At 42.2% G+C, this 21,903-nt stretch overlaps 1 protein-coding gene across 1 annotated transcript; it reads left to right on the top strand.

Moving 5' to 3' along the window:
• Window positions 1–470: 470 nt before the first annotated feature.
• Window positions 471–20,766, top strand: RUBCNL (rubicon like autophagy enhancer). Its single transcript, XM_061353073.1, has 15 exons — window positions 471–755; window positions 2,847–2,955; window positions 5,022–5,690; window positions 9,160–9,245; window positions 12,366–12,573; window positions 13,414–13,518; window positions 15,075–15,117; window positions 15,525–15,657; window positions 16,166–16,311; window positions 17,026–17,090; window positions 18,159–18,397; window positions 18,927–18,988; window positions 19,710–19,863; window positions 19,977–20,067; window positions 20,525–20,766. Exons 1-15 carry the CDS (start codon window positions 684–686, stop codon window positions 20,635–20,637), a joined length of 2,295 nt encoding a protein of 764 aa, XP_061209057.1. The 5' UTR covers window positions 471–683; the 3' UTR covers window positions 20,638–20,766.
• The last annotated feature ends 1,137 nt before the right edge of the window (window positions 20,767–21,903 follow it).

Genomic DNA, 21,903 nt, shown 5'->3' with positions numbered 1-21,903 from the left:
CGGGTACGGGAGCCGCGTCCGGAGACCGGAGGAGCCAGGTGCGGCGGCTGCGGGTGGGAGGCCGGTACGTGGCAGGGAGCTTGGTGCGGGTGGCAGGATGCTGTTGCGGTGTTGTTAGTGTTGGGGTGCTTCTTTCAGGGTTTATTGCCCTCCGAAGCTGCCCCGGCGGGCTGGGCGCTTCCGTGGTAAGGGATACGCGGCTTCCCAGTGCCGTGCCGGGACTACGGCGTCGGGTTTTGTTCACCGCCGGTGCCTTCCCCTGCCCAGTCACCGGTGGAGGGGAGGGAGCAGCCCCGCTGCTACGGAGCCCGGCGCTGCCAAGTCCGCTCCCTCTCTTCCTTGCACAACAAACGGATCAGTACCTTCCTTGATGCCTGTGGTAGGCATTCCTGTTTGTTTGTGTTTTGGGTTTTGTTTGTGGTGGTTTTTTTTTTGTTTGTTTTGTTTTGGTTTGTTTTTCCCTTGGAAATTCTTGTATCTTTAACACGGAATTCCATTGCTGCTGAGCGATGCTTTTCTCTAAGCTTATAAGCGTGCCAAAGCCAAGACCGCAAACAGTTCCCAGTATGACATGTACAGCCTGGAAAACACATGGAGAATCGCGGTTAACGTGGCGGCGATTGTAATTCTTTATCGCTTCCAGGTGCTGAAAAACAACAACAAACCAGGAATGCTGCCCCATCATGTCTCTCCATGCGGTACCTCTGGCCAGCTATAGCAGACCGGGAGTCTTCAAGCACCCCAGCACTGAAAAGGTAAGGAAGAGGACAAGGCAGTGGAGGATCAGTGTTTCCCTTAGCTGCTGGAACTTCTTTCAAGAAAGAGCTTTGACTTGTCAGGGGTCGTGGTAAATACTTTAAATGCTGGATGTTTCATCATGGAGTTAATGTTGGAAATACATTCCCAATGTTGAGGGGGGAAAGGCTGACTCGTTTGTGCTATGAAAGACGTCAAAGTGGGGTTTATTAGTTACGGCAGCATGTTGTGGAACTTTTCACTCACCTCTGTTGTAATATTTACTTATAAGTGCTCCTTAATTTCTTGGTTTGTGATTATTTTTTTCTTTAATATTTTAATAATTAAATACTAGAGGAGCTCTTTCCTAATCTGCGTTATGATTGAAATTGTAACATAGAATTGGAGAGAGATTTGTGTTGGAAGGGACCTTAACGATCATCTAGTTCCAATCTTGAGTGTAAATGGGAATCTTTCTATCCATATTTTCAGAACACTAATTGCTTCTGATAAGATCTAAGGGGTGGGAGTACTATTTTAAAAGAAAAAAAAAAAAAGATACAATCTTAAGATGCTTAACATTTACTGATAAAGTAGTTACATGTACCCTGGTGTCAAGTTGTGATACTTGATAGTTCCTAAGAAGTAGAGTTTGTTAATAACTGGTGTTAAGACCATTAAAAAGAAAATGAAAGTAATGGATTAAAACCGAATTCCTGTAAGAACTACTTTACCCAGTGATACTAGCTATATGAAATTTATATATATAAAGCCATTTCTCCAAATGAATGCATGGAGGGGGAGAGAAAAAAGAAAGCACTGATACTGAAGAGTGTATTTTCTAAGCACTGGCATAATCAAACACTAAATGTTTGAAATTCAGTATACTATTTTTGGCTCAAAATGTTGTTTTCTAGTTAAAAGGGGAATTCTTTGTGGGGTTTAATTTCTTCTGCTTTCCATGACTCTGAAGGGTATCTGCACTAGATATGCTTGCTGAGTCTCCTCACTCTCCCACGGGTGGAATGTGGAGATGAGTACAGGGTGGCAGAGGACAGTAAACCTTTTAACTCCCCTTTTTGTGGGACCACAGGGTGCAGGGGAGAGTGAGAGTCATCCTGGAGATGCTTCTGCATGGAGACATGTCATCCATGTCACGAGCAGGGAGAAGGCAGGAGGTACACCTTAGTTAATGCACCTTTCGATGGCCTGCCCAATAAATATGTGACCCTCACAAGGTTTTGTGAGCTTGGGGAGGAGACCTGTTGCTTCACTGTCCTGAGTGTATCTTACTCCCTTGCTGGTATTAGCCCCTTGGTATCTGTGCTAAACTATTTGCCCTAGTTCAGCTTAACCTGGTTTGACAATATGGTAAATCCAGCTTTGGGGTTAGAAATACCAAGCCGTAAGCATAATGTCCATACTCAGTGAAATGCTGATCTGGTATAAACCTGCTCAGTCAGTTCAAATGCATTGAGAATTTTTGTCAGCTTCTACTGTCAGGCTCCGTGCCAGGTCAAGTATTATCTATTTGTGTCACTTCTTGCTTTGTTCTGGGTCAGCTGCATTGCTGACGTGAACTGTCATGTAGCTATGTGCTACCAAATTAGGCAGATGTGATTACATGACCACACTTGGAGCAGTCGATACAGCTGGGAGATCAAGCAGCACGTGCATCAGGTGTTTGTGGAGTCTGGGCCTCACAGGTTTAGGTCTGCATACATCTAAATGGGCCCTTTTTTCCAGCTGCAGATTGGTGACTCCTTGAATTCTTTTCCACTTCATTGTTGCTCTTTTGCAGATATACAGGCATATGATTCGGCATTTGTATCTCCTATATGCCTTAAACACACGCATGGCTCTCCTATGGTGGAGACTTTCTTTGGTCACCTGCCTTCCAGAGTAAAATGCAAGATGCAGAGTTGAGATGCCAGTGCTCTTTCAGATGGTGCATGCTTCTGGGGGAATTTGCAGACAAATACAGGCAGTGTTTAGGTGATGTGTCAGCAGGCCTTAGCATGGTGTTCTTCCTGCTGGGATGCCTGTGAGTGTCATTACCAGACTACTGCTGTCTTATAACCGAATTGTCTGCCTGTGTGTTCTTGTTCTAGTTAAACCATGAAAGCCTAAAGGTGCCTTTCACAGAGACAGCATATTCTTCAAATTCTTCAGCAAGGATTAGCTGCCTCGCTCCAACACCTCAAATATCTGTTCTCTCAGGTATGCCAGTTCTAAAATGCCTCTCTGGGGAGCTTTGCTGGTACTTGTAATGGTAGCAAAAGCTATCAATGATTGTGTTACTAAACAAGTATAGTCTGGTTGGAGAGAGAACCTTGCTTACTGGCTTTGAAGATGGGGCAACACCAAGGTGTATTTATACAATTTGAAAGTATGGGAGTTTTTGCCTTTCAGATGGTAGTTTGCCATTTTAGTTATGTTGGCATTTTAAGTGCTCGAGAGTAAAATATTTGAACCATTCAGATGATTCTTGGTAGTTTAAATCTTTGTTCATTCAAGAAATAGTTTATCAGATTTTAATAGATTATGGCAGTTACTCACATGAATATCAGTTACAAAACAATTTAAGATTTATTTTTTTTCTTTGTTGGAACTAAACTATTTCTGTATGTATCTTAAAATGTGGGTTTTGGTGGATTTGGCTTTGCAATAGGAGAGCAGAGCAGAAGAGCTGAAAACAGTAAGGCTAAATGTTTTGTCTTGCACAGAAAACATGCAGTCTGCAGCCCAGGTTAAGGTATTCCTCTGAAATTTAAAAATTGTTTTATTTTAATGAAAACATCAAAATATGTTTTAAAGTCAGCTAGCTCTTACTTTCCTGTTCCTGCCCTTACACTGCTATGGCTGGCTACTTTGGCAAGGTGTTTCTTTGCAAATGCAACCAGTGAAATATGCAGTTTTGTTGCTATTTCTGCAAGAGCTTTCTCCTGATATGGCAGGTGGCTGATCCCAGTTGCTGATGAACTCAGCTAATTTTGTCTTGGCTTTACGACGACAGAATTGCTAGCAGCTTGTGCAGTATAGCTGATGTGTGATGTTGGTAATAACTTTTTCAGTTGCCTTTTGACAGGGACTGCTCTTCATATAGACTTGCTTTTCCAAAGTATGTGAGTTTTTTTTTGTTTTGATGCCTTCATTACTAAACTTTCTTATCATGTAATTTGAGTGCATGCTGGCTTCCAGATGAGTAACTTGTGGAGAGGCTTACTGATTTCCACTGAGAAATGTCCAGGGAGAGCAACCCACGAGCAAAGACTAGGCTGCAAGACTTGCTAGCTTTTATCTTTTTTTTTTTCACCAGCAGTGTTTAATGTTCCTCCTAGACCTGACTAGGAGTTCTTTGCCCTGGAAATGCATCTTCTTGATTGTATCTATTCTTAGAGTTTTACAACCTGCTTATCTTCCCTAGACAGTTGTTAACTTCATTGTTATGTGGTCAATAGCTTCTTCTTGAACACAGACTTTGTATCTAATCTCTCCATTGTCTGGATTATGGCAGTTCCTGTGAGGCTTTTTGTTCAAGGTATAGGACTTCAATTTATTCTTGAATAGCTACTGGTGACAGTGCCCCTTCTACATCACACTAATGTTGCCATGTTTGCCACTAAAGGCAGTTTGTCCCTTTTCAGCTGAACTACAGCTTTGTAGTAGGTCACAGAATCCTGGCAGGTGGTACTTTTGGTTCCTTCAGGGGCATTATATTAAAAAGAGCTGGGTGTGACAGCTGTTTTTCTTTATGGGTTCATGTAAATGTTGCCACCCCTATGCATAGTGGACTGAAAATTACTTTAGCCTTTTCCATGTGAGGAGGAGTGTCTGAACTAAAACGTGCAAGCACATGACCTTTAATTCCTAAGTGTCTATTTTTTTGTTTTCTTCCTGCTATATTGATCTGCTATGTATTTTGCTATAATGTGACCTTCTTTTTTACTGGCAGTGGTATCAGTAGCTGTACCTCATCCAGTTTTGTAGAACAATGATGTTTTTGAGCATGCTATCAGTCACCATTAAAGCTTAACTAATTGTGTTTGGCTAGCAGCAGCATACTTTACTGTTTGTTTATTACCTAGCCTTATCAATGACAGAATTGCTTCCAGACTGCAGAAAACAAGAGCTTTCTTGCAGGAAGAGGCAGCAGAGAATAGTGTTTGAATTCTGCTCTTTCCTGTCTCCTCACATATGTAAAAAATAACGTGTATTTTACATTTTAAATTAACCTTTTCTTAGGATTGTTTCCTAATCTCTCTGTTCCTCCCCTTCCTGAACAGACAAATATTCAAGACCAGCAGTGATTGGACATGCTGGAAATTTTGGATCATACCCAAACAGTGCTGAAGCTATCAAAGACATTCTAGTGTCTGTTTTAACTGCATCTGGTTTGAAGCCCTCTTTGGTGCTGGAGCAGACCACAATGCAAGGAGCCAAACGTCCGGACAGTGATGTGGAACAGTGGGAAGAAAGCAGTGCTGGGGATAGCCATGATGACAGTGACAGTGATTCTGCACGTTACAGCGCTGCCTGCACACAAACAGACATTCGGTTTACAAGGCACCAGGCATGTTGGGACAACACGTGCTGTGATTCCTCTAAACCTTCACTGGATACTTTCTTTAGTTCCCGTTCCTCTGATGATGATCCTGCTGCTTCCTCCTTGAATAGTTTCAGTCTTTTGGAGATGTCCCCTCTGAGGCAGGACTGCTTTACGCAGGTGACGTTAACAGGAGGCACTGTCACATCGGCTGTTTTGCATTCTGGCAGAGAATGTTATACCTCACCCAGACAGGAGCTGACTTTCACAAGGTTTCTTTCTGATTCAACTGTTGATAAGACAGCAGATCTGTTGACATACCCTGATGCTTTGGAGCCTGTGCCTATCAGCAACAGTGACAGCAATTCTCCCAGTAGATGTTCCCAGTCAGAGCCAGTCAATCAAACAGGTAACTTTGCAAGTCCATTTTTGTTTTAAGATTTCTGTGCTAGGAAAGACAACTGTAACTGAAACGGGCTTTGTTTATGGTGATTGCGAAGTAGATAAATGCTGTCATTCAAGAGGGGAGAGAGGGGAGAAAGAGCTTAAAAACCAAAGGAGAACCAGAGAGTTGGACTGTGGTTCCTGAAACAGGAAACACTCATGCTTGCAGTAGTCTGTCTCATGATGTAGAAATGCTTCTGTAATATGGAATCTTTGGTGAAATGTAAAATTGCTGAGCTGTGAGCAATGTAGAACATCCACTGGATGAGGCTTGCACCACCTTCATCTTGTCTTTACTACTACCCTTCTCCCAAAAGCGCACAGTGTGGATCTGGGTGATTAATTGGGGTGTAGGGGCTCCCTGGGATATCTTGTGTTTGAGCTGAAGGAGAGGGAGTCCCTTGATTCTGGGAATTTGGAGGCAGGGCTTTAACATCCATTCTCATTAGTATTAAATTGGCTTGTGCCAGTGCAGGACTGTTTTCCCTCTTCCCCTTTCCAAGTGTATCCAGAGTCTCAGAGGCACATAGCTCCATCCAATACAGGTCAGGATCTTTTACCAGCCATATGGATAACCCACATGTTTTTGGTGAAGAGATACAAACTGGGGGCTGCTGGCAAAGGGTGCCTCATGTTGATGCAGTGGCAGGCAGCTCAGAGTGGCGCAGGCCTATAGGTGAGGCCAGGTTCAGTGGGGATGTTCAGCATGGTGCCCCCAAGATGGCCTGGAGCAGCTGGCTGGGCCCTGGGGGCTGTGTGTGTCTCCATGAGGTGTGCTGGCCATTCTGGGCTGCAGGGCAGGGCCCTTGTCCCTTGGCTAGGATAAGGGAACAATCCTGTCATGTTTAATACCTAACAGCCTTTGCTACAGTGAGATGAAGCATCTTTGTTTTGTAAAGGGTGTTATTGGTACCTAAGGGATTATTCATAGGATTACAGAATGGCTTGGGTTGAAAGGGACCTACCTGAAAGATATCTAGTTCCAACCCCCCTTCTGATAAACCAGGTTGCTCAAAGCCCTGTTCAGCCTGACCTTGAACACTGCCAGGGATCGGGCATCCACAGCTTCTCTGGGCAGCCTGTGCCAGTGCCTCACCACCATCATAGTGAAGAATTGTTTTGAACATCTAATCTAAATCTACTCTCTCAGCTTAAAGCCATTCCCCCTTGTCCTGTCACTACATGCTGTTGTAAAAAGACCCTTTCCTGATTTTCTGTAGACCCCCTTCAGGTATCGGAAGGCTGATATTCTTCCTAGATACTGAGCCTTGGAAGGATCGTGCAGCTGATTTTCTACTGGAAAGAAGGCAAACAGCAGAGAATAGTTCGCCTGCCCTTTGTATTATAAATGAAAATGGCAAAGGCTGGGTGGTTGGTTTGTTTTGATTTGTTTTGTGTTTTTGTCTTCCTCCTTTGGTCAATTGTAGTCCTAGTGGTGACACTCCAGTGAGCTCCACTTCCAAGCTCTGGTACTTCCTAGCTATTCACTCAGAGCTCCTCCAATACCTCATGTTGGCTACAAGATCTGAAATAGGCACGTGCTATTGCAGAACCGGGAGCTCTTAATAACAACAACTTTGTCATCTGGGATAGGCTGTCGTCAGCAGTTACTATGGTGATGATTATAGTGGTTTTGTTATGCTAGGTGTTTTGTCAGGTCCCTGCATTTAAGAGGTGCCCATGAGTGAGAAGGAAACCACACCTGGCAGTTGAAGCTGGCTGGTGCCAGTCACACAGGTTTGGTTAGCCAGGTCTGGAGAACACAGACCAAGCTCCCAGTGTCAGAGGGGACCCTGAGGCATGTGTGTAAGAACAAATAAATTGTGCATGACTCGACCTTCTGGCACAAGTAGGACATGTCACAAGCTTGCATTGGGTCAGTAATGCTGCTGGCTCTTCAGGAAGCAAATGGAGGAATATGGCAGCCAGATGACTGGAGAAGTCTTGCCCCTGGTTTTACTAAAAATACTCTTCACACAAGCCAGGATCCTGTTAGACCCTGTGCTGTGTGGTGGGCTCTGTCTGTGTTAGACTTTGGTCTGTTCTGTACAAAGTGAAAATTAATGCATTTCATCATCCCTTCTTCCTTCCAACCATTTAACTCACTGCTTAGCCTGGAGCAAAGGGGAGTGAGGTCTCATTGTGCAGGACTATGAGGACGGGAAAAGGAAATGGCAAACTGAAAAAAAAGAAATAAAATACTTCATTTTAAGGCAGGAATTATACAAGAGCACCTCTTGATTTGTCATCCTTTCCATTGCTGTCTCAGAGATGGTGGTTTCTCACTTTTGTATCTCATAGGAAATTGGTGAGACATAAGAAAGTAACATATAAGGACTTAAAATCAGAAGAAATATTTTTTTTCAGTGGCATTTAATAGTTTGGGGTTTTCTTGGTTTTGTTTTGGTTTGGTTTTTTTTTTTAAATGAGATTTTCTGGTGGTCCTGTGAACTCCTGTTTGACCTTTAAAAGTATAACAAAGACCTTTTTCCAGTTGACTCATGCAACCTTCTGGAAATGCTTTCGTTATTGTTAATGAAGAGCCTGTGGCTGAATTGGATGTTTTCTAGGGGCTTTGTTGTGGCTGGTGTGTTACTGGCAGTTCATAAGGTTTGTTCCTGCTTTTAACCTGCACGTGCATCAAGGTCACTTCTTTCTGTGGCTCTTGAGAGTTCTTTCCCCAGCCCCAGCAGCCTCCAGGCAACAGTGCTCAGGAGCAGAAGGGCAACCAGACCATCTTTGCATCAGACCCAGACCTGAGTTTTGTTTCATATGCTCATCCTACTTGGCAGCAAATGCCAGGAAAAGTACTATTCTGTGAAGCTGGGAGTACTGTGGCTAATGTCTGCCCCATTTGTACATATTGCCATGCAGTATGGGATCCATTTGGATGCAGGAGGGAGATTTCTTAGAAGTATGGAAACAGAATGGCAAAGCTTTTTCCAAACTTGCTATAGTCACATGATACCAGCAGTGATTTAGGGAATCTTAAGGCTTAAGCATCTCTCTGCAAGCCCAGACAGCTCTTTTTTCTTCCAGCAATTGTGAATGAGCAGAGAGCAGTGTTCGTTGGCTCTGTTGCAAACTGCAGAGCCTTGCTGCAATCCCAGCCTGAGGTTTCGACTGTGCTTGTCAGGAGCAGTCCAGGCTGTAGTGTGGAGAAGGCTGGTGTTGGGAGCACAATGGTGGTGTCACAATATGGCATTTAAACCATGCTTCCCTGGTGATTACTCATGCTTCAGGCTGCCAGGGTAGTTCAAATGCCAATGTGTTCCCCAGATACCTCTCTTCTTAACTTCCACTACAACCTCCAGGCCCAGTGGTGTTAAGTTTTATGAAAGAAAAGTTGCTTTGCTTTCTGGAAATCACCCTGTACAAATCCTGGAAGCTGCAGAGAAAGAAATAACTAATAAAAGTTCTTGTTATACCCACAGGTTCTACTTCAGTTTTGAACATAAGTGTTATACCCTTGAATCGTTCATTGCAGGACATGTGCATGCTTCCAGAAGATGTGGAGAAGGTGAGGACAGCAAAGACTATTGTCATAACGTCATTTTCTCCATTTTGTAGCAGCAAAGCCAAATGACAGGAGGTGTTTCTCAGTAACAGAAATTTACGATAGATCTTTAGAAATACTGTATTTCCCCTCTTCTTCTCCTCTGTGGGTGAACCTACAAACCTAAAATGCCTACTGCTTCACTTACGTCGAGTTTTAATCCATTAGTTAAATATTTTAATTATTTTAAAATAATGGAAATATTTTAGAACACTACACTTCCACTTTTCTTCCCATCATTTTCCAGCACATTCCTCAAGACCAAACTTTACGGTCATTATAGTCACTTTAAAGTTACGTTAGAATTTACGTAGAATTTGTTGCAACTCCCTGCTTATGGATGGGATTTACCTCATGCTTTTACTATCAGGAGATAGGGAGAGATGTTGGGTTTTTTTTTTGTGTGTATGCGTATGATCCTGTGAGTTTGCTGTAAAAAAATAAATGACAATATACATAACAAGCACAGTAACTGTAACATCTGCAGTGATTTAAGCAGTTTCTCATAGTTTTTAATTTGGAGAAGGGACCGAAAGGGTATTAGGTGTGTGGCCAGATAGGCAGCTCACTTGAGCTTATAAACAAAGATAAAGTTGAGAAGATAACGCTGTCACACATAACTGTGTGTGCTAAATGTTAATCTTTTTGAAAAGTTTGAAAAGAGGAGTTAATATTATAGTTATTGCAAAGAGTAGAATTTAATACAAAAGAGCTTCAAAAATGTGCACAGCACTGGTTTTGTTTTAACGGGAAGTTCTGCATTTGATACAAAGCTCTCGGTGTCCCTAAACATTTTAAAACAAAAAACACCCAGTAGATCACACACCAAAACCAACGAATTTGTAAACAAGCTTTAGATACTGCTTTTTGTGAAAAGGTGTTTCAGAAACGAGTTGATGCTTCTCTATAATGTGTGGACCAAAAATATGCTTTCAGCCCCAGGAGACCAATGAAGGTAGATATGTGTATTAGAAACGACAGAGTGAGAACTACTGAGTGAGTCAAGTTCACATCAGCTACCTGTCCTGTGCAGATGACTGGGGACTGATATCATTACAGCTTAAGAGACACCAAGAGCTCAGTGCATTATGAGTGAGGTTACCTTTTTAAAAAACAAAACCAACCATCCGAAACAGAAAACCAAACAAAACCCAAAACATTTTTGGGATTGTAAAATAATCTCTTTGAAATTTATAAGGCTGAAAATTTAAGGTAAACTAGTGTCAGCAAGTCTGAGAATTGTAGTTGTGTGACAGGAAGGAGATGGGTCAGATAATCAAGAGGGACTTCCCACTGATGGAAGTGGGAGAGAATTGAGAAGGTAGGGCTGTCGCAGCTGAGCTTCACTGTGGGACTGCTTCCTAGGGTGACAGGCTTACCAGCAGGCAGAGCTGAAAGCTGATAATCATGCTAAGTACAGGAGTGTCTGTATCCTGTTCCATCTTTTTGCAGTGCAGCGTGCTCAGATAAGCTCATAATTGCTTCTATCAGCAGGATGTGCTGATATGCCGGGCTCTGCCACTACCTTGGGGTTAACCAGTGCCACATGGGCTTTTTTTAATCTTCGGGTAGGATGTGTCTTCTTTATCTGCCAAAAGGAAAAAGGCTCCTTAATTCTTTACTTTTCTAATAGTGTGTCCTGAAGTTCAATGAAAGTTGTCTCTGGAGAAACCGTGCATCAAGCAAGTGCTGTTAGTCGGTGTTAAGGGAAAGATAAAAAGTCTCTTGAAACACCCACAGAGACCTGTGGGATCTCTCTAATGTTGAGATTAATCTCTTCTAAATGCATTTGGCTATGGACAAAAATAGAACACTATACATTTCTCCTTTGAGAAAAATAAAACAGTGATAAGAAAGCAGTGGTGTCTGTTGTGCTTTTCAAGTTTTAACTATTTATAAACCCTGATGTGTGTCTTCATGCTTCTCTTCTACAAGCTTCATGCTTGTAGGGTGTCATGGATACTGATGTTGCATGGTACAATTTTCTGAGGGTAAGCCACTTTATAAAAAGCCTTAATTATTCTGCATTCAGAATCTCTAGCCTTAGGTACTGCAGGTTTTTTTAGATGGAGGTTTAGCTTTGCACAATGCAAACACATGCAGTTGAGGGGAGAGCAGGAGAGTATCCTGGCCCTCTCAGAGTTTCCATCCATGCACTTGAGTGCACCTATCTCTCCAAGGTGCATCCACTTTTGAGCTGAGCCTGGGCTGGGAAGATGTGCCCAGGCCAGCAGCAGTACCTCATGTGGGGCTGGTGGGATGCTCTGTTAGATCACAGGGAGCAAGGGATTGGAGCAGGGACCCCAGGTTTGTCTGGATGTCTCAGTGGTACCAGAGGTGGGTTTTTACTAATTCCCTTTTCCTGGAGAATGGGTGACGCAGGCAGGCAACATAGAAAGGGATGCCATGGTGAGAGGTTTTCCAGCAGGGAAATGCAGCTTTGAAAGCACTACATATTTAATGCAGTATGGATCCCAGGGGAGCTCTGCTTCTGTTTACCCTTGTCACAGACTTTCTGTGCAGCCTTGAGTTGACAGTGTAAGCTATTTTTCACTGTGTATTCCCTACTTCTCTGCCTTAACTCTTAGCACTTGAAAGCATTTTACTAACTTCTCTAGTACCCAACACCTGAAGATCTACAGTCTTTCCAAAACTTGCCACTTCTGGCCCCATCCATGTTAAGCATGCCTGCAAAACTGCTCATACACACTGACTTGAAATTAAATCCTATTAACAGGATTCACACTTGCATGCTAAATAATGCAGTGTAAGTAAAAGACTGTGTCTCTAAAATGCATGCATATTCATCAGTTAGGCATGTAATCAGATTTCTTTTTATCTAGATGGGTAAGATAATTGCCTTGCCCTTGATTAGAAAACACAGTTTACTTTTATCTGGGCCTTTTGCATGTTGTTTCTGAATTGCCCTTGGAGCGATGGTTGGTTGGTTGGGGTTTGTTGGGGTTTACATGAAAGGTGAGATAGCCTTACCTTTTTATTTCTTGAGCTAAAAAAGTATATTTCACTTTGTCTTAAACAAGTATAAAATATGTGTACTAATGAGGGTTCCAATCCTGTGTCCAGGAAAACGCACACTTTTTTGTTGCAGATATGATTATAGCATCATTAGAAAAAATGAAATGTAATATCCTAAGCCAACAAGCAGAGTCCTGGGGTGTGGAGGAAGCAAGTGGATCAGATGGCAGCTATCACACTGATTCCGAGTTCTCGTCTTACCCTGGAGTGAAGAAGTCCGATTCCTCTGTTGCTTCTTCAGACAGTGGTTATGAAGGCAAGTTACTTAGTCTGTAATGCAGTGTTGTCTGATAGCCTTTGCCATTTATTTTTGTGCAAGAAAAAATAAATGAATTTGGGCATTGCTTGGAACCAAATCCTCTGTTATCTTCTTTGAGTCTCTTGAGAGCTCTGTGCCTTGGGGATCGTTATGCCGCAAGAGTTTTCCCTGTATGTCAAATTCTTCCTGTTGAATGCTCACATTTTCTTTTTCATGTTACAAAAAATCCTAATTATAATAAATAAAACATAGATGGAAGGTTTAAGGTGCCCCATGCCAAGCACAACTTTCCATATAAAAGTTCCTGTAGTTGGCTGGTTTTCTTCCTGCTTAAATCCCTTTTTGCAGGATTTGAAGCTTGGCTCGCTCTTTCTGTGCTTACTTCTGCACTATGCAGATCACGCCATGTAACTGATTTGAGTGAAACTGCCCGGAGTATTCATTCACATGTAGTTTGAAGTAAGATAGTAAATGCTGCTGGCATTGTAATGCTTCAGTCAGTACATGAGTAATATGGATCTTTGCGATGGAACTCAAGTCTGAAGTCCAAGTGACATAACTTCTGGGCAAAAAGGAGTGGTGTGCTTGTATGTGGAAGGAGAGAGATCACTGGTAATGTAAAAGCTTTTGGTTTAGTCTCTAGAAGCTTCTTAGTTTAAGAAACTAGGGATATGCTGTATGACAGAATTGGCTTTCTGTGTGTATGTAAAAATGTCTCTGTAAATACAGGCTTTGTGCTGAAGTTTTGTTAAGTGCAGTAAAATACAAATATAACTTGAGGCAGCTACTCTATAAATGCTGGAGAAGTTTAACTGGTGTTGTCTTTGTTCTGGACAGGCTGTGCTCTGCTGCCTGTCACCTCCCCAGTGCATCTACCATCACATCATGGGGTTACCAGATATCATTGCCACAGTGACTCAGAGGATGAATATGTAATTATTGGTAAGACTTTAAAATTATAACTCTGTTGTTCAACTGAATCTATTTAATTGTTTGGAAAAATCCATTGACTTAGTAGGTGTTACTGCAGGAGAAATAACATGAGAAAATGGATAGAACAACGTATGCGTGACTCCTTACTAGAACACACACAGAAACACCAGACTGGTGCAGGATTTCCTTTCTATAAAATAATATCTTTGCTGGTTTGAGGGTGTTGTGGGTTGACCCTGGCTGGATGCCAGGTGCCCACCAGAGCTGCTCTGTCACTGCCACCCTCAGCTGGACAGGGGAGAGAAAATATGACGAAAAGCTTGTGGGTTGAGATAAGGACAGGGAGAGATCACTTGCCAATTACCGTCATGGGCAAAACAGACTCGACTTGGGGCATAGGGGAAGTTTCTGTCTTCTCACAGAAGACACCACTGTTGCCCCCCACTGCCAAACCTTGTCATGCAAACTCAGTGTAGGGACTGAAATTATGTTTAAGGATTAAACCCAGTGAATGTGGGTGAGCAAAGTGTGAAATGGGCACAACTTCAGCCAACTACAGCAGCATTGTTTGAGAGAGTTTAGGACATGATTATTTCCAAATTAAACAGGTTGGTTAGGTTTTAGGCAGCCCTAGCTCTGCTTTGAGACTAGAGCAGGTCTCTGTCCCCTTACAGTTACCAGTGCTCTGCTTCTGTGCAGGACAGTCCTGAGTTTCTTTGGTTAGCTTCTGGTTTTTACATATTACAGAAATTGAAACTGTTAAAAGTAGTTTGAGGAACATTTAACCTCCATCTTACTTTGTCCTGTTAACAAATGCATTTTTATTGCTCCCTTTGGTTTTAGAGGTTGAGGGGGTTTTGTTGTTGTGGGTTTTTTTGAGGCTGGGGTTTTTTACCTCCTTATTCCATATTTTAATAATGAATAACTAGGTCCCAAAGCTGCACTTCCAGTAGCAAGCATTATTTTGACATGTATGAATGGGGAAGTGTTTGTCTTGAGAGCAGTATGCATGGCCAGAAATAACGCTACCAATGTGAATGCTTTGTCTGCATCAGCATATTTTGTCTGTATAAACATAATTAAGAAGTGTGTGCTTTAATTCCATTCATCTCACCTGTTATTAACTTGTTTCTAGCATTAGCTGGCATGTTTGTGATTGGTGTCTCCAAATATCTGTCAGTATCTGAAAAAATCAATGTGCACTCTGCTAGTTCTGTGCGTGATTACTTATATTGAGTCCCTTCCGGTTGGACCTTGACTAGCTGGTACTTAGTCTCTCTTTACTGTTTCTCCTGCTCTTGAAGGGAGGCTAAGGTGATTATATGATGCATAGCTGTCAGGGAGTACTCTTCATCAGTAGATGTCAGATCTGCAGAGGAGATAGATTTCTTATGCCTGTTTACAAGTAGGGCCGAGGTTATTTCCCATAGCCAGCAAGAGTATTGTAATGCTGAATATATCTGAAGCTGACACCGTGGTAACACAGAAGGTAGATGTAAAACAATGCTGAGTAACAGAAACTTTGTTTCTTAGATGGCTTGATAAAATTTTCTCCTTTACCACAGAACTTGAAGACCTTGAAAATCTGTCTGTCACCCCAGATGAAAGGTACTGCTATGTATTTTTTCTGTAATAGCCTGGTGGCACTACCTTTTCTGCTGCACCAGCTTCCTGGTTACTCCTCTAGCTGGGGTGGTGAAAGGTGTGGGAGTGGTAAATTTAGCCCTCCCAAGGAAGAGGAAGGAATGCTGCTTGACAGCAAATGTCTGTGGTGCTTGGCTGAGCAGAGCGTTTCTCTGGTCCCTGGGTCTCCCTGGAGGCTGGTGGCTATGGCTCTGCGAGCATGTGGGTGTATCAAAGCAAGGGCATGGGAGTGAAGGGATGGGAGAAAACTCTTCAGGGATGCAGAAGAGGCAGTGGAGCTGCTGGTGATATGATGGATGATATGCTGCTATTTTTCACTGTATTGCTTGTATTGTATTTCACTGTATTGTCTGTATTGCTTCACTTTTCAGATCATGTTTTGAACCAGTCAGCAATTCTGCTGAAGCAACAGCCCAGGAACTGTGCAGAGCTTTCAGAAGACACTGGCTGCAGACAGACTCTGCAGTTCAACTGTCTGGTTGCCTGAGCTCATCGAAGCAAAGAGTGAGTCTGAGCTGAAAACAGCAGGCTCTTTATTTGGTTCTCCAAATAATCATTGTCTCACTGCAGCTGCTTCACTGTTAGGGAAAGGGGGAAGCTGCATTTAAAAACTAAACCAGAAACCCCCAAAAACCCTCAAGTACTTACAGATTATTAATTTATTTTACCTTAATTTTTAGAATATTTCTTTACTGTGAGGGTGGTGGGGCACTGGAATGGGTTGCCCAGAGAAAGTGGTAAATGCTGCATCCCTGGCAATGTTCAATGCCAGGCTGGACAGAGCCTCGAGTGACACGGTCTAGTGTAAGGTGTCTGTGCCCATGACAGAAGGTTGGAACTAGGTGATCTTAAGGTCCTTCCCAGCCCTAACCATTCTGTGATACAATGGGGTTTAACTGAGAGGAGACTACGTGCAGATGAAACCTGAACTTTAAAATCTTTGGGTATTAAACATTTAACGCATATCCAGCTGATGGGCGGCTCACCTTCATCAGTTTGTCTCTTCCAACAGTCTATGCTGAAAGAAGAGATTCCCAGAGAGCTTGAGTCCAGTTTGAATCTGGCTGAAGAAATAAAGATTGTATCCAAATTAAGAGGATCTTCTGGCTGGGCCCCACCAAGATCACAGATTATATTTAATATTCACCCTTCAGTCAAGTAAGTCTAGGGGATCTGAGCATTATCGTTTAGTATACCATGGGGATTTGTCTGTAATCTGCTGAAGTTGATGGAGGGAGCCTGAGTGATTGAGTAGAACCTAAGATTAGAACTAGTGCATGGCACAGCCTTCTCCAGTGTCTGTCACCAGCTTCGCTTGAAAGCAGATGGCATCTTTTTTCCCTTCTCTTGGCACGTCCTGATTAATGTGGCATGTGCACTTTTACATGTGATAGTACATAACTGCGTGGTGTTACAGTGGCAGCATGCTTAGCTGGACTTCTAAAAAATTGTGTGAAACTTATCTGGAGAATATTCTTAAGAGTTTCCCCACTTGCCTGCTGATATTTTATGGGTAGGAGGTTTTCAGAAAGTGAGGAGAAAACGGGTTATGGTTGGGGAAACTACTGTCTTGACGCATAAAGTGCTGTCGAATGCACACAATAGGCAAACTGTAATTCCCTGTTGCTGCAGGTCAGGTTGCTTTTTCAGTTACAGAGGTGGATTTCCTCCTCCTGCCCCCTCCTTGGTTTGGACACCAACTTAAGAAATTGAAAATGATCCAATTCTTGCAAGAAGCTATATTTAGAAGCAGTAATTGATAATTTAGACACTTTCACTGGTGCCAGTTTAGTTCTCTTGCACTTTGGGAGAATATGAACTAAACTGTGTTTTGCATGCTGAAAGGTGTTAACTATTTACCTCTGTATTCAGGAGAGATGCAGTAGTGGCTGCCCAAAACTTTACGTGTGTTGGCTGTGGAACCCCAATAGAAAGCAGTAAGTATTATTGAAAGGAATTAAAAAACCCTAATAAATCTATTGCTATTAATCAGGCTGTAATCTTCACCAGCAGATGTATCACCATTTTATAATTATCTGAGCTAAGGGAAAAATCTCATTGTTAGATGTGCCTGCAATAAAACAGGCAGTGGAATCTTATCACAGCTTGGAATTTCTCTCTGGGGAGAGAACGCAGTACTTGATAGATATCCTTCTCATACACAATGAAAATTCAGGACAGTTGACAACAAAACAGGAAAAGCTATTAAAAAAATAATAATTAAAAAAATCAAGCTTCCAGGCTGGATAATGCTGGTGTTACATCTTCTAATGTTTTCTTTTTATAATTCTTCTCTGCCAATTTACACGTTTCCAAAAATATCTTTTGAGAGACTTTAAGGAAGTCTTATGCAGGCTTATGGGATGTGTGGTTTTTGCTCTTTTAAAAAACGTTGTTTGTTGGGTTTTTTTCCCCTTAGATCTTGATCACAACATTCTGATCATGTTTTGTTTGTGATACCCTGTGAGAACTGCTTGAAAGCATGGTAACTTACAGGTCTGGCAGCCAGATCTTACCTAAGAAATCTTTGAAGTGACTTTCCACACTTCTTCTGCTGCTGCTCACAAAAAAGTGGCATTTGTGATGGCCTGTAAAGTGTCAGCAACCTTGGATGCTGATATAGCTGGGAAAAATCCACAAACTATATGAAAAGTATTACACAAGTGTGACTCCAGGATTAGCTTGTCTTTCCATTTGATGGAAGTGTTTTGTTGTGTGTTTTATCTTATCTTTCCTTTTCGCAGGTAAAGTGACAATGGTTTCTCTGATCTCATGTTGATAATCAGTTTGACAGATGTGGAAATGAGGAAAGCTTTCTTTTGTAATGCACAGTACAGACCTTGTGCATGTGTTTATCACTATAATAAACCCCCCTACTTATAAAAATAATCCCTAGCCCCTCACTCCAGTATATCAGAGTTATTTAGGCAGAATAGGCATACAGACAAGAGGAATGTCCTGTAAGTATTAGAAATATTCACAACTTCATTGCTCTTTACCTGCAGAATATATCAGGAGACTCCGTTATTGTGACTACCTGGGGAAATACTTCTGTGACTGCTGCCACAGCTATGCCCAGTCTCCCATTCCTGCCCGAATACTTTTGAAGTGGGACTTCAAAAAATACTATGTATGCAACTTCTCCAAACATCTCCTGGACAGCATATGGCAGCACCCGATTTTCAATGTGTCATGTATTAACAAAGCCCTCTACACAAAAAGTAAAGAAATGGACAGGGTGAGGGTAAGTGTGGCCTTTTTATTGGGAATTTGTGGGTCTGTGGGAAGAACTCCTTAGGGCAGGCTGTCCTTTGCCATGGTCTGTGTGGGAAAGATGCAAAGTTGATTTCTCCGCACTTAGACTTGTCCTGTCACAGCTTCTGGGATTTGCCCTCTCTCTCCTCAGATGAAGAAGGGAGAAGTTTCCAACTTACGCCAGAGGCTGGGAGATGTTTCCTCATTGGTTTTCTATTTGAGTTCATGGAGGGGAGCTGGGCTTCTGCAATAGATATTTACTTGGCAATTGGCTGTTGGGAAGCTCCAGAAGTTTTGATTGACTTCTTAAGTTTGTGGGCCATTAGAGAAAACACCCTTGGCTCATCTAAGAATTGTATCTCCTAACTGAGGAAGGGTATCTGTTGAAGATTAAAAGTTGTCATGTACTCTTTTTGGCTGAGGAGACACTTACACAGGTTTGGGCCTACCATCTTGGTGTGCTGACATGGAGCCATTGGTAATTTAAAAATCGTTTTGTTTTCCCCTTTATCTTGTAGGAGGTGCAAGAACAGCTTTTTCATTTAAAAAAGCTTTTGAAAACCTGCAGATTTGGAGAAAGGTATGGGCAGTGATTGTGCATGAAAAAGTTTGGTAGAATGCCTGTGGAGCCTTCTTATAGAGCCTTCTCACATTTGAGTGCAGATTTAAATGAGTTGTCACAATTTTCTCTAATGATATTAAAACTTCCTTCTGTCACATGCAGATGTAGAGTGAAGTACATCTTGTATGTACACCACATGTATGTGGTGGCTTTGTTTCTTGTACCATATTTAGACATCTGGGTTTAAATGTTAAATGTTTTTTTGTTAGGTGTATTTTCTTTCCTGCTCTGTCTCTTTTAGGTTTTCATTCATACTCAAAAGGTCAAAGATACTCCTGTATATCTGCAAGATGATTTGTCTTAAAAAATAAGAAAATTAACCAATGCGTTCCTTGAGGGTTTAAAGATTTCTTCCAGAAATCAGTCATAATGCTCAGTTCAGTTTATTTTATAAACACATTCAGATGAAAGTAGTGAACAAAAGTGGAAAATACCAAAACATGGCCATGCTTGTTGCTGTAAATTAAAGGCTTGTGGTATTCACCTCCCCAAACTGTAGGCGTAGCTAATAGGTAGATGTGTGATCTCAAACTGAGAAGTGAGGTAGGGTTTAGCATGAACTTGCTTTGTGTGATCCTTGGGTGACTAGAGAAGCAGAAGAGGCTTATTCTTCAAATATACTATACAAATATACTAGAATAGCAACTTCTTGTGACTCGATTTTCCTTTCTCTTTGCAGTGTACTGAAAGAATTTGAACAGGTTCCCAGCCATCTGACAGAGGAGCTGCATCTCTTCTCACTGGATGATCTGGTGAAAATCAAACGAGGGCAATTACTACCTCTTCTCAAAGACATTCTGAAGAGCTCCACCTCCCATGTGAACAGCTGTGAGGTAAGAAGCCAAGGGTCTTGATGTCCTTGCAGCTGCTAGTGTGAGGAATATTCATGCTAACATTCCCAACTATTTTTTCTTAGATTAAATCAACTCTTTTGCTGTCCTTGTAGCTCTGTCAAGCAAAGGGGTTTATCTGTGAATTCTGTCAGAGCGCAGATCTGCTCTTTCCACATCAGACTGCCAAATGCAAAAGATGCACAGGTATGTTCCAGACCAAACATTTTTTTTGATTCCTTAGGGAGTATGTTGGTGTGTAAAAGTGTTCAGACGTATTCAAAGAAAACATTGAGAACTTGCTTCACTGACAGCATGTGTATTTGAAAACCAGGCTGTGGCAGCTGTCTTGCATCAGTGTATTCAGAGAGTGAAGCCAGGGACTTGCCTGAGCATAACTATGCCTTCAGGGGGAGGCTAATTTTTTGGGGTCTATGCATGAGGGAGAGCATGGGACAGTGCTATACTGCTGCTGTATCAGATCCTGTTCATTGTAAATCCTGTGAATCTTGCAAAAATGTTTAATCACCACGCTGGTTGTCCCTGGTATACTTTTTATACTTGGGTTAACTAGATAGAACATCCTTCAAGGAACTCAGCCATTGATTCTTCTTTTATTTTTATTCATTTTTCCTGAATGTTGAACTGCTGTATGTATGAACAGAGTGCAAAACCTGCTTTCACAAAGCATGCTTCAAGTCTGGAGGCTGCCCCAGATGTCTGCGTCTCGCAGCTCGGAGGACGCTTTCAGAAACTCCATCACTGGTGCCTCCATGAAGCTGGATTCCTCTGATGACGGCTGATTTCAGAATATGCTCAAAGCCGAATCCTCAGATGCCTGGCTAAGAATTAAATAATGTTGTTTTAGACATTACTATTTTTAATGGTTGTCTCCTTTTTGTGGGGGTAAGGGTAAAAAACAGGGAAAAAAAAAACCAAAAAAGGAAAAAGAAGACTTTAATATCATCATTGAAAACTCACACTAAAGGAGTTTCCTCTTGACTGGTGACCGAAGGACTGGATGTTAATTCTGTGAGCAGCCTTTTGTTGGTGTGTTTTGATCTTGTATAAGATTTTTGATATTAATATTTTTGCATTCAAAATTATTCTTCCCTGTAATTCTGCAAACAATGTATAGATAGTAAAGGAGTGTTCTAAAGCCTTGCCCGTGTCGCATTTTGGAAATAGGAAGAAGTGGTAAAATATGAAATCATTCTCTCAGAAGCTTTTAAGCTTCTCTGAAAGCTTTAGGCAGATCCAGGTCTGAAATTCTGTTCTGGCAAATGCTTAATGTAAACTGATGAATTTTAAGTTTCTTTTAAACATATGTATGAAACAACTTGTTTTGGGTTGACCTTGGCCTGCTGCTAGATGCCCGCCTCTCTGCTGCTAGCAGCTCTCTCACTCCGCTTCCTAAGGAGGATGGGGAGAAAATAAAGCCCTTGTATGGGCTGTCCAGGAGAAGCAGTTCCTTTAGGAAATACCCGCATACTCCAGTGGGGTGCTTCCCATGGGCTGCAGGGGAATCTGTGCTCTGGTGCCCGAAGCACTTCTTTCCCCTCTGCCTTCACTAACCGGCATTTTTACTGCTGTTTTTCACTCCCCTTTCTTCTCTATGATGGTTCCCTATTCTTACATACATTTTCTCAGAGGTATCACAATCTTGGCTGAGGTGTTCAGCTGTGTCATGCAGTTGGTCCATTAGAGCTGGCTAGAAGCAGTTGTGTTTGACATGGGGCCATCCAGGCTACTTCCAGTGGAGGCCACCCTGCAGCTCACCCCACTGCCAACCCCTTGCCACGTACACCCAGTACATTGCTCAAGAAGTTTCTTTCCAGAGCACTTAAAACCATGAGGAGAGTGAGTGAGTGAGCCGGAGAGATGCTGCTTTTTAAATCCACCCTCACACTTGCAGACCGAGTCCTTGCCTAAAGGTGAAGTGTACAGCTTCTCCTGCCTGGTTGATTATTTCTGATGGAACTGGCTGAGGAAGCATGCATGTCTTCAGAAACCCAGAGCAGCTGTGGAACCTCTAAAGCCATT

Source organism: Neopsephotus bourkii, unplaced genomic scaffold (assembly GCF_033783945.1).
Source record: "Neopsephotus bourkii isolate Nb327-2 ecotype Australia unplaced genomic scaffold, CSIRO-AGI_Nbou_v1 NB_663, whole genome shotgun sequence".
In the NCBI taxonomy this organism is placed as follows: Eukaryota; Metazoa; Chordata; class Aves; order Psittaciformes; family Psittacidae; genus Neopsephotus; species Neopsephotus bourkii.
The sequence above is the reverse complement of the archived record's forward strand: the minus strand, read 5'-3'. Positions and strand labels throughout refer to the sequence as shown.

Coding starts and splice junctions, on each gene's coding strand:
- RUBCNL (XM_061353073.1), top strand. CDS start 684: ATGTCTCTCCATGCGGTACCTCTGGCCAGCTATAGCAGACCGGGAGTC. Junction 12,574..13,413: donor TTCAGACAGTGGTTATGAAG/GCAAGTTACTTA, acceptor TGTTCTGGACAG/GCTGTGCTCTGCTGCCTGTC. Junction 15,118..15,524: donor TCTGTCACCCCAGATGAAAG/GTACTGCTATGT, acceptor TTCACTTTTCAG/ATCATGTTTTGAACCAGTCA.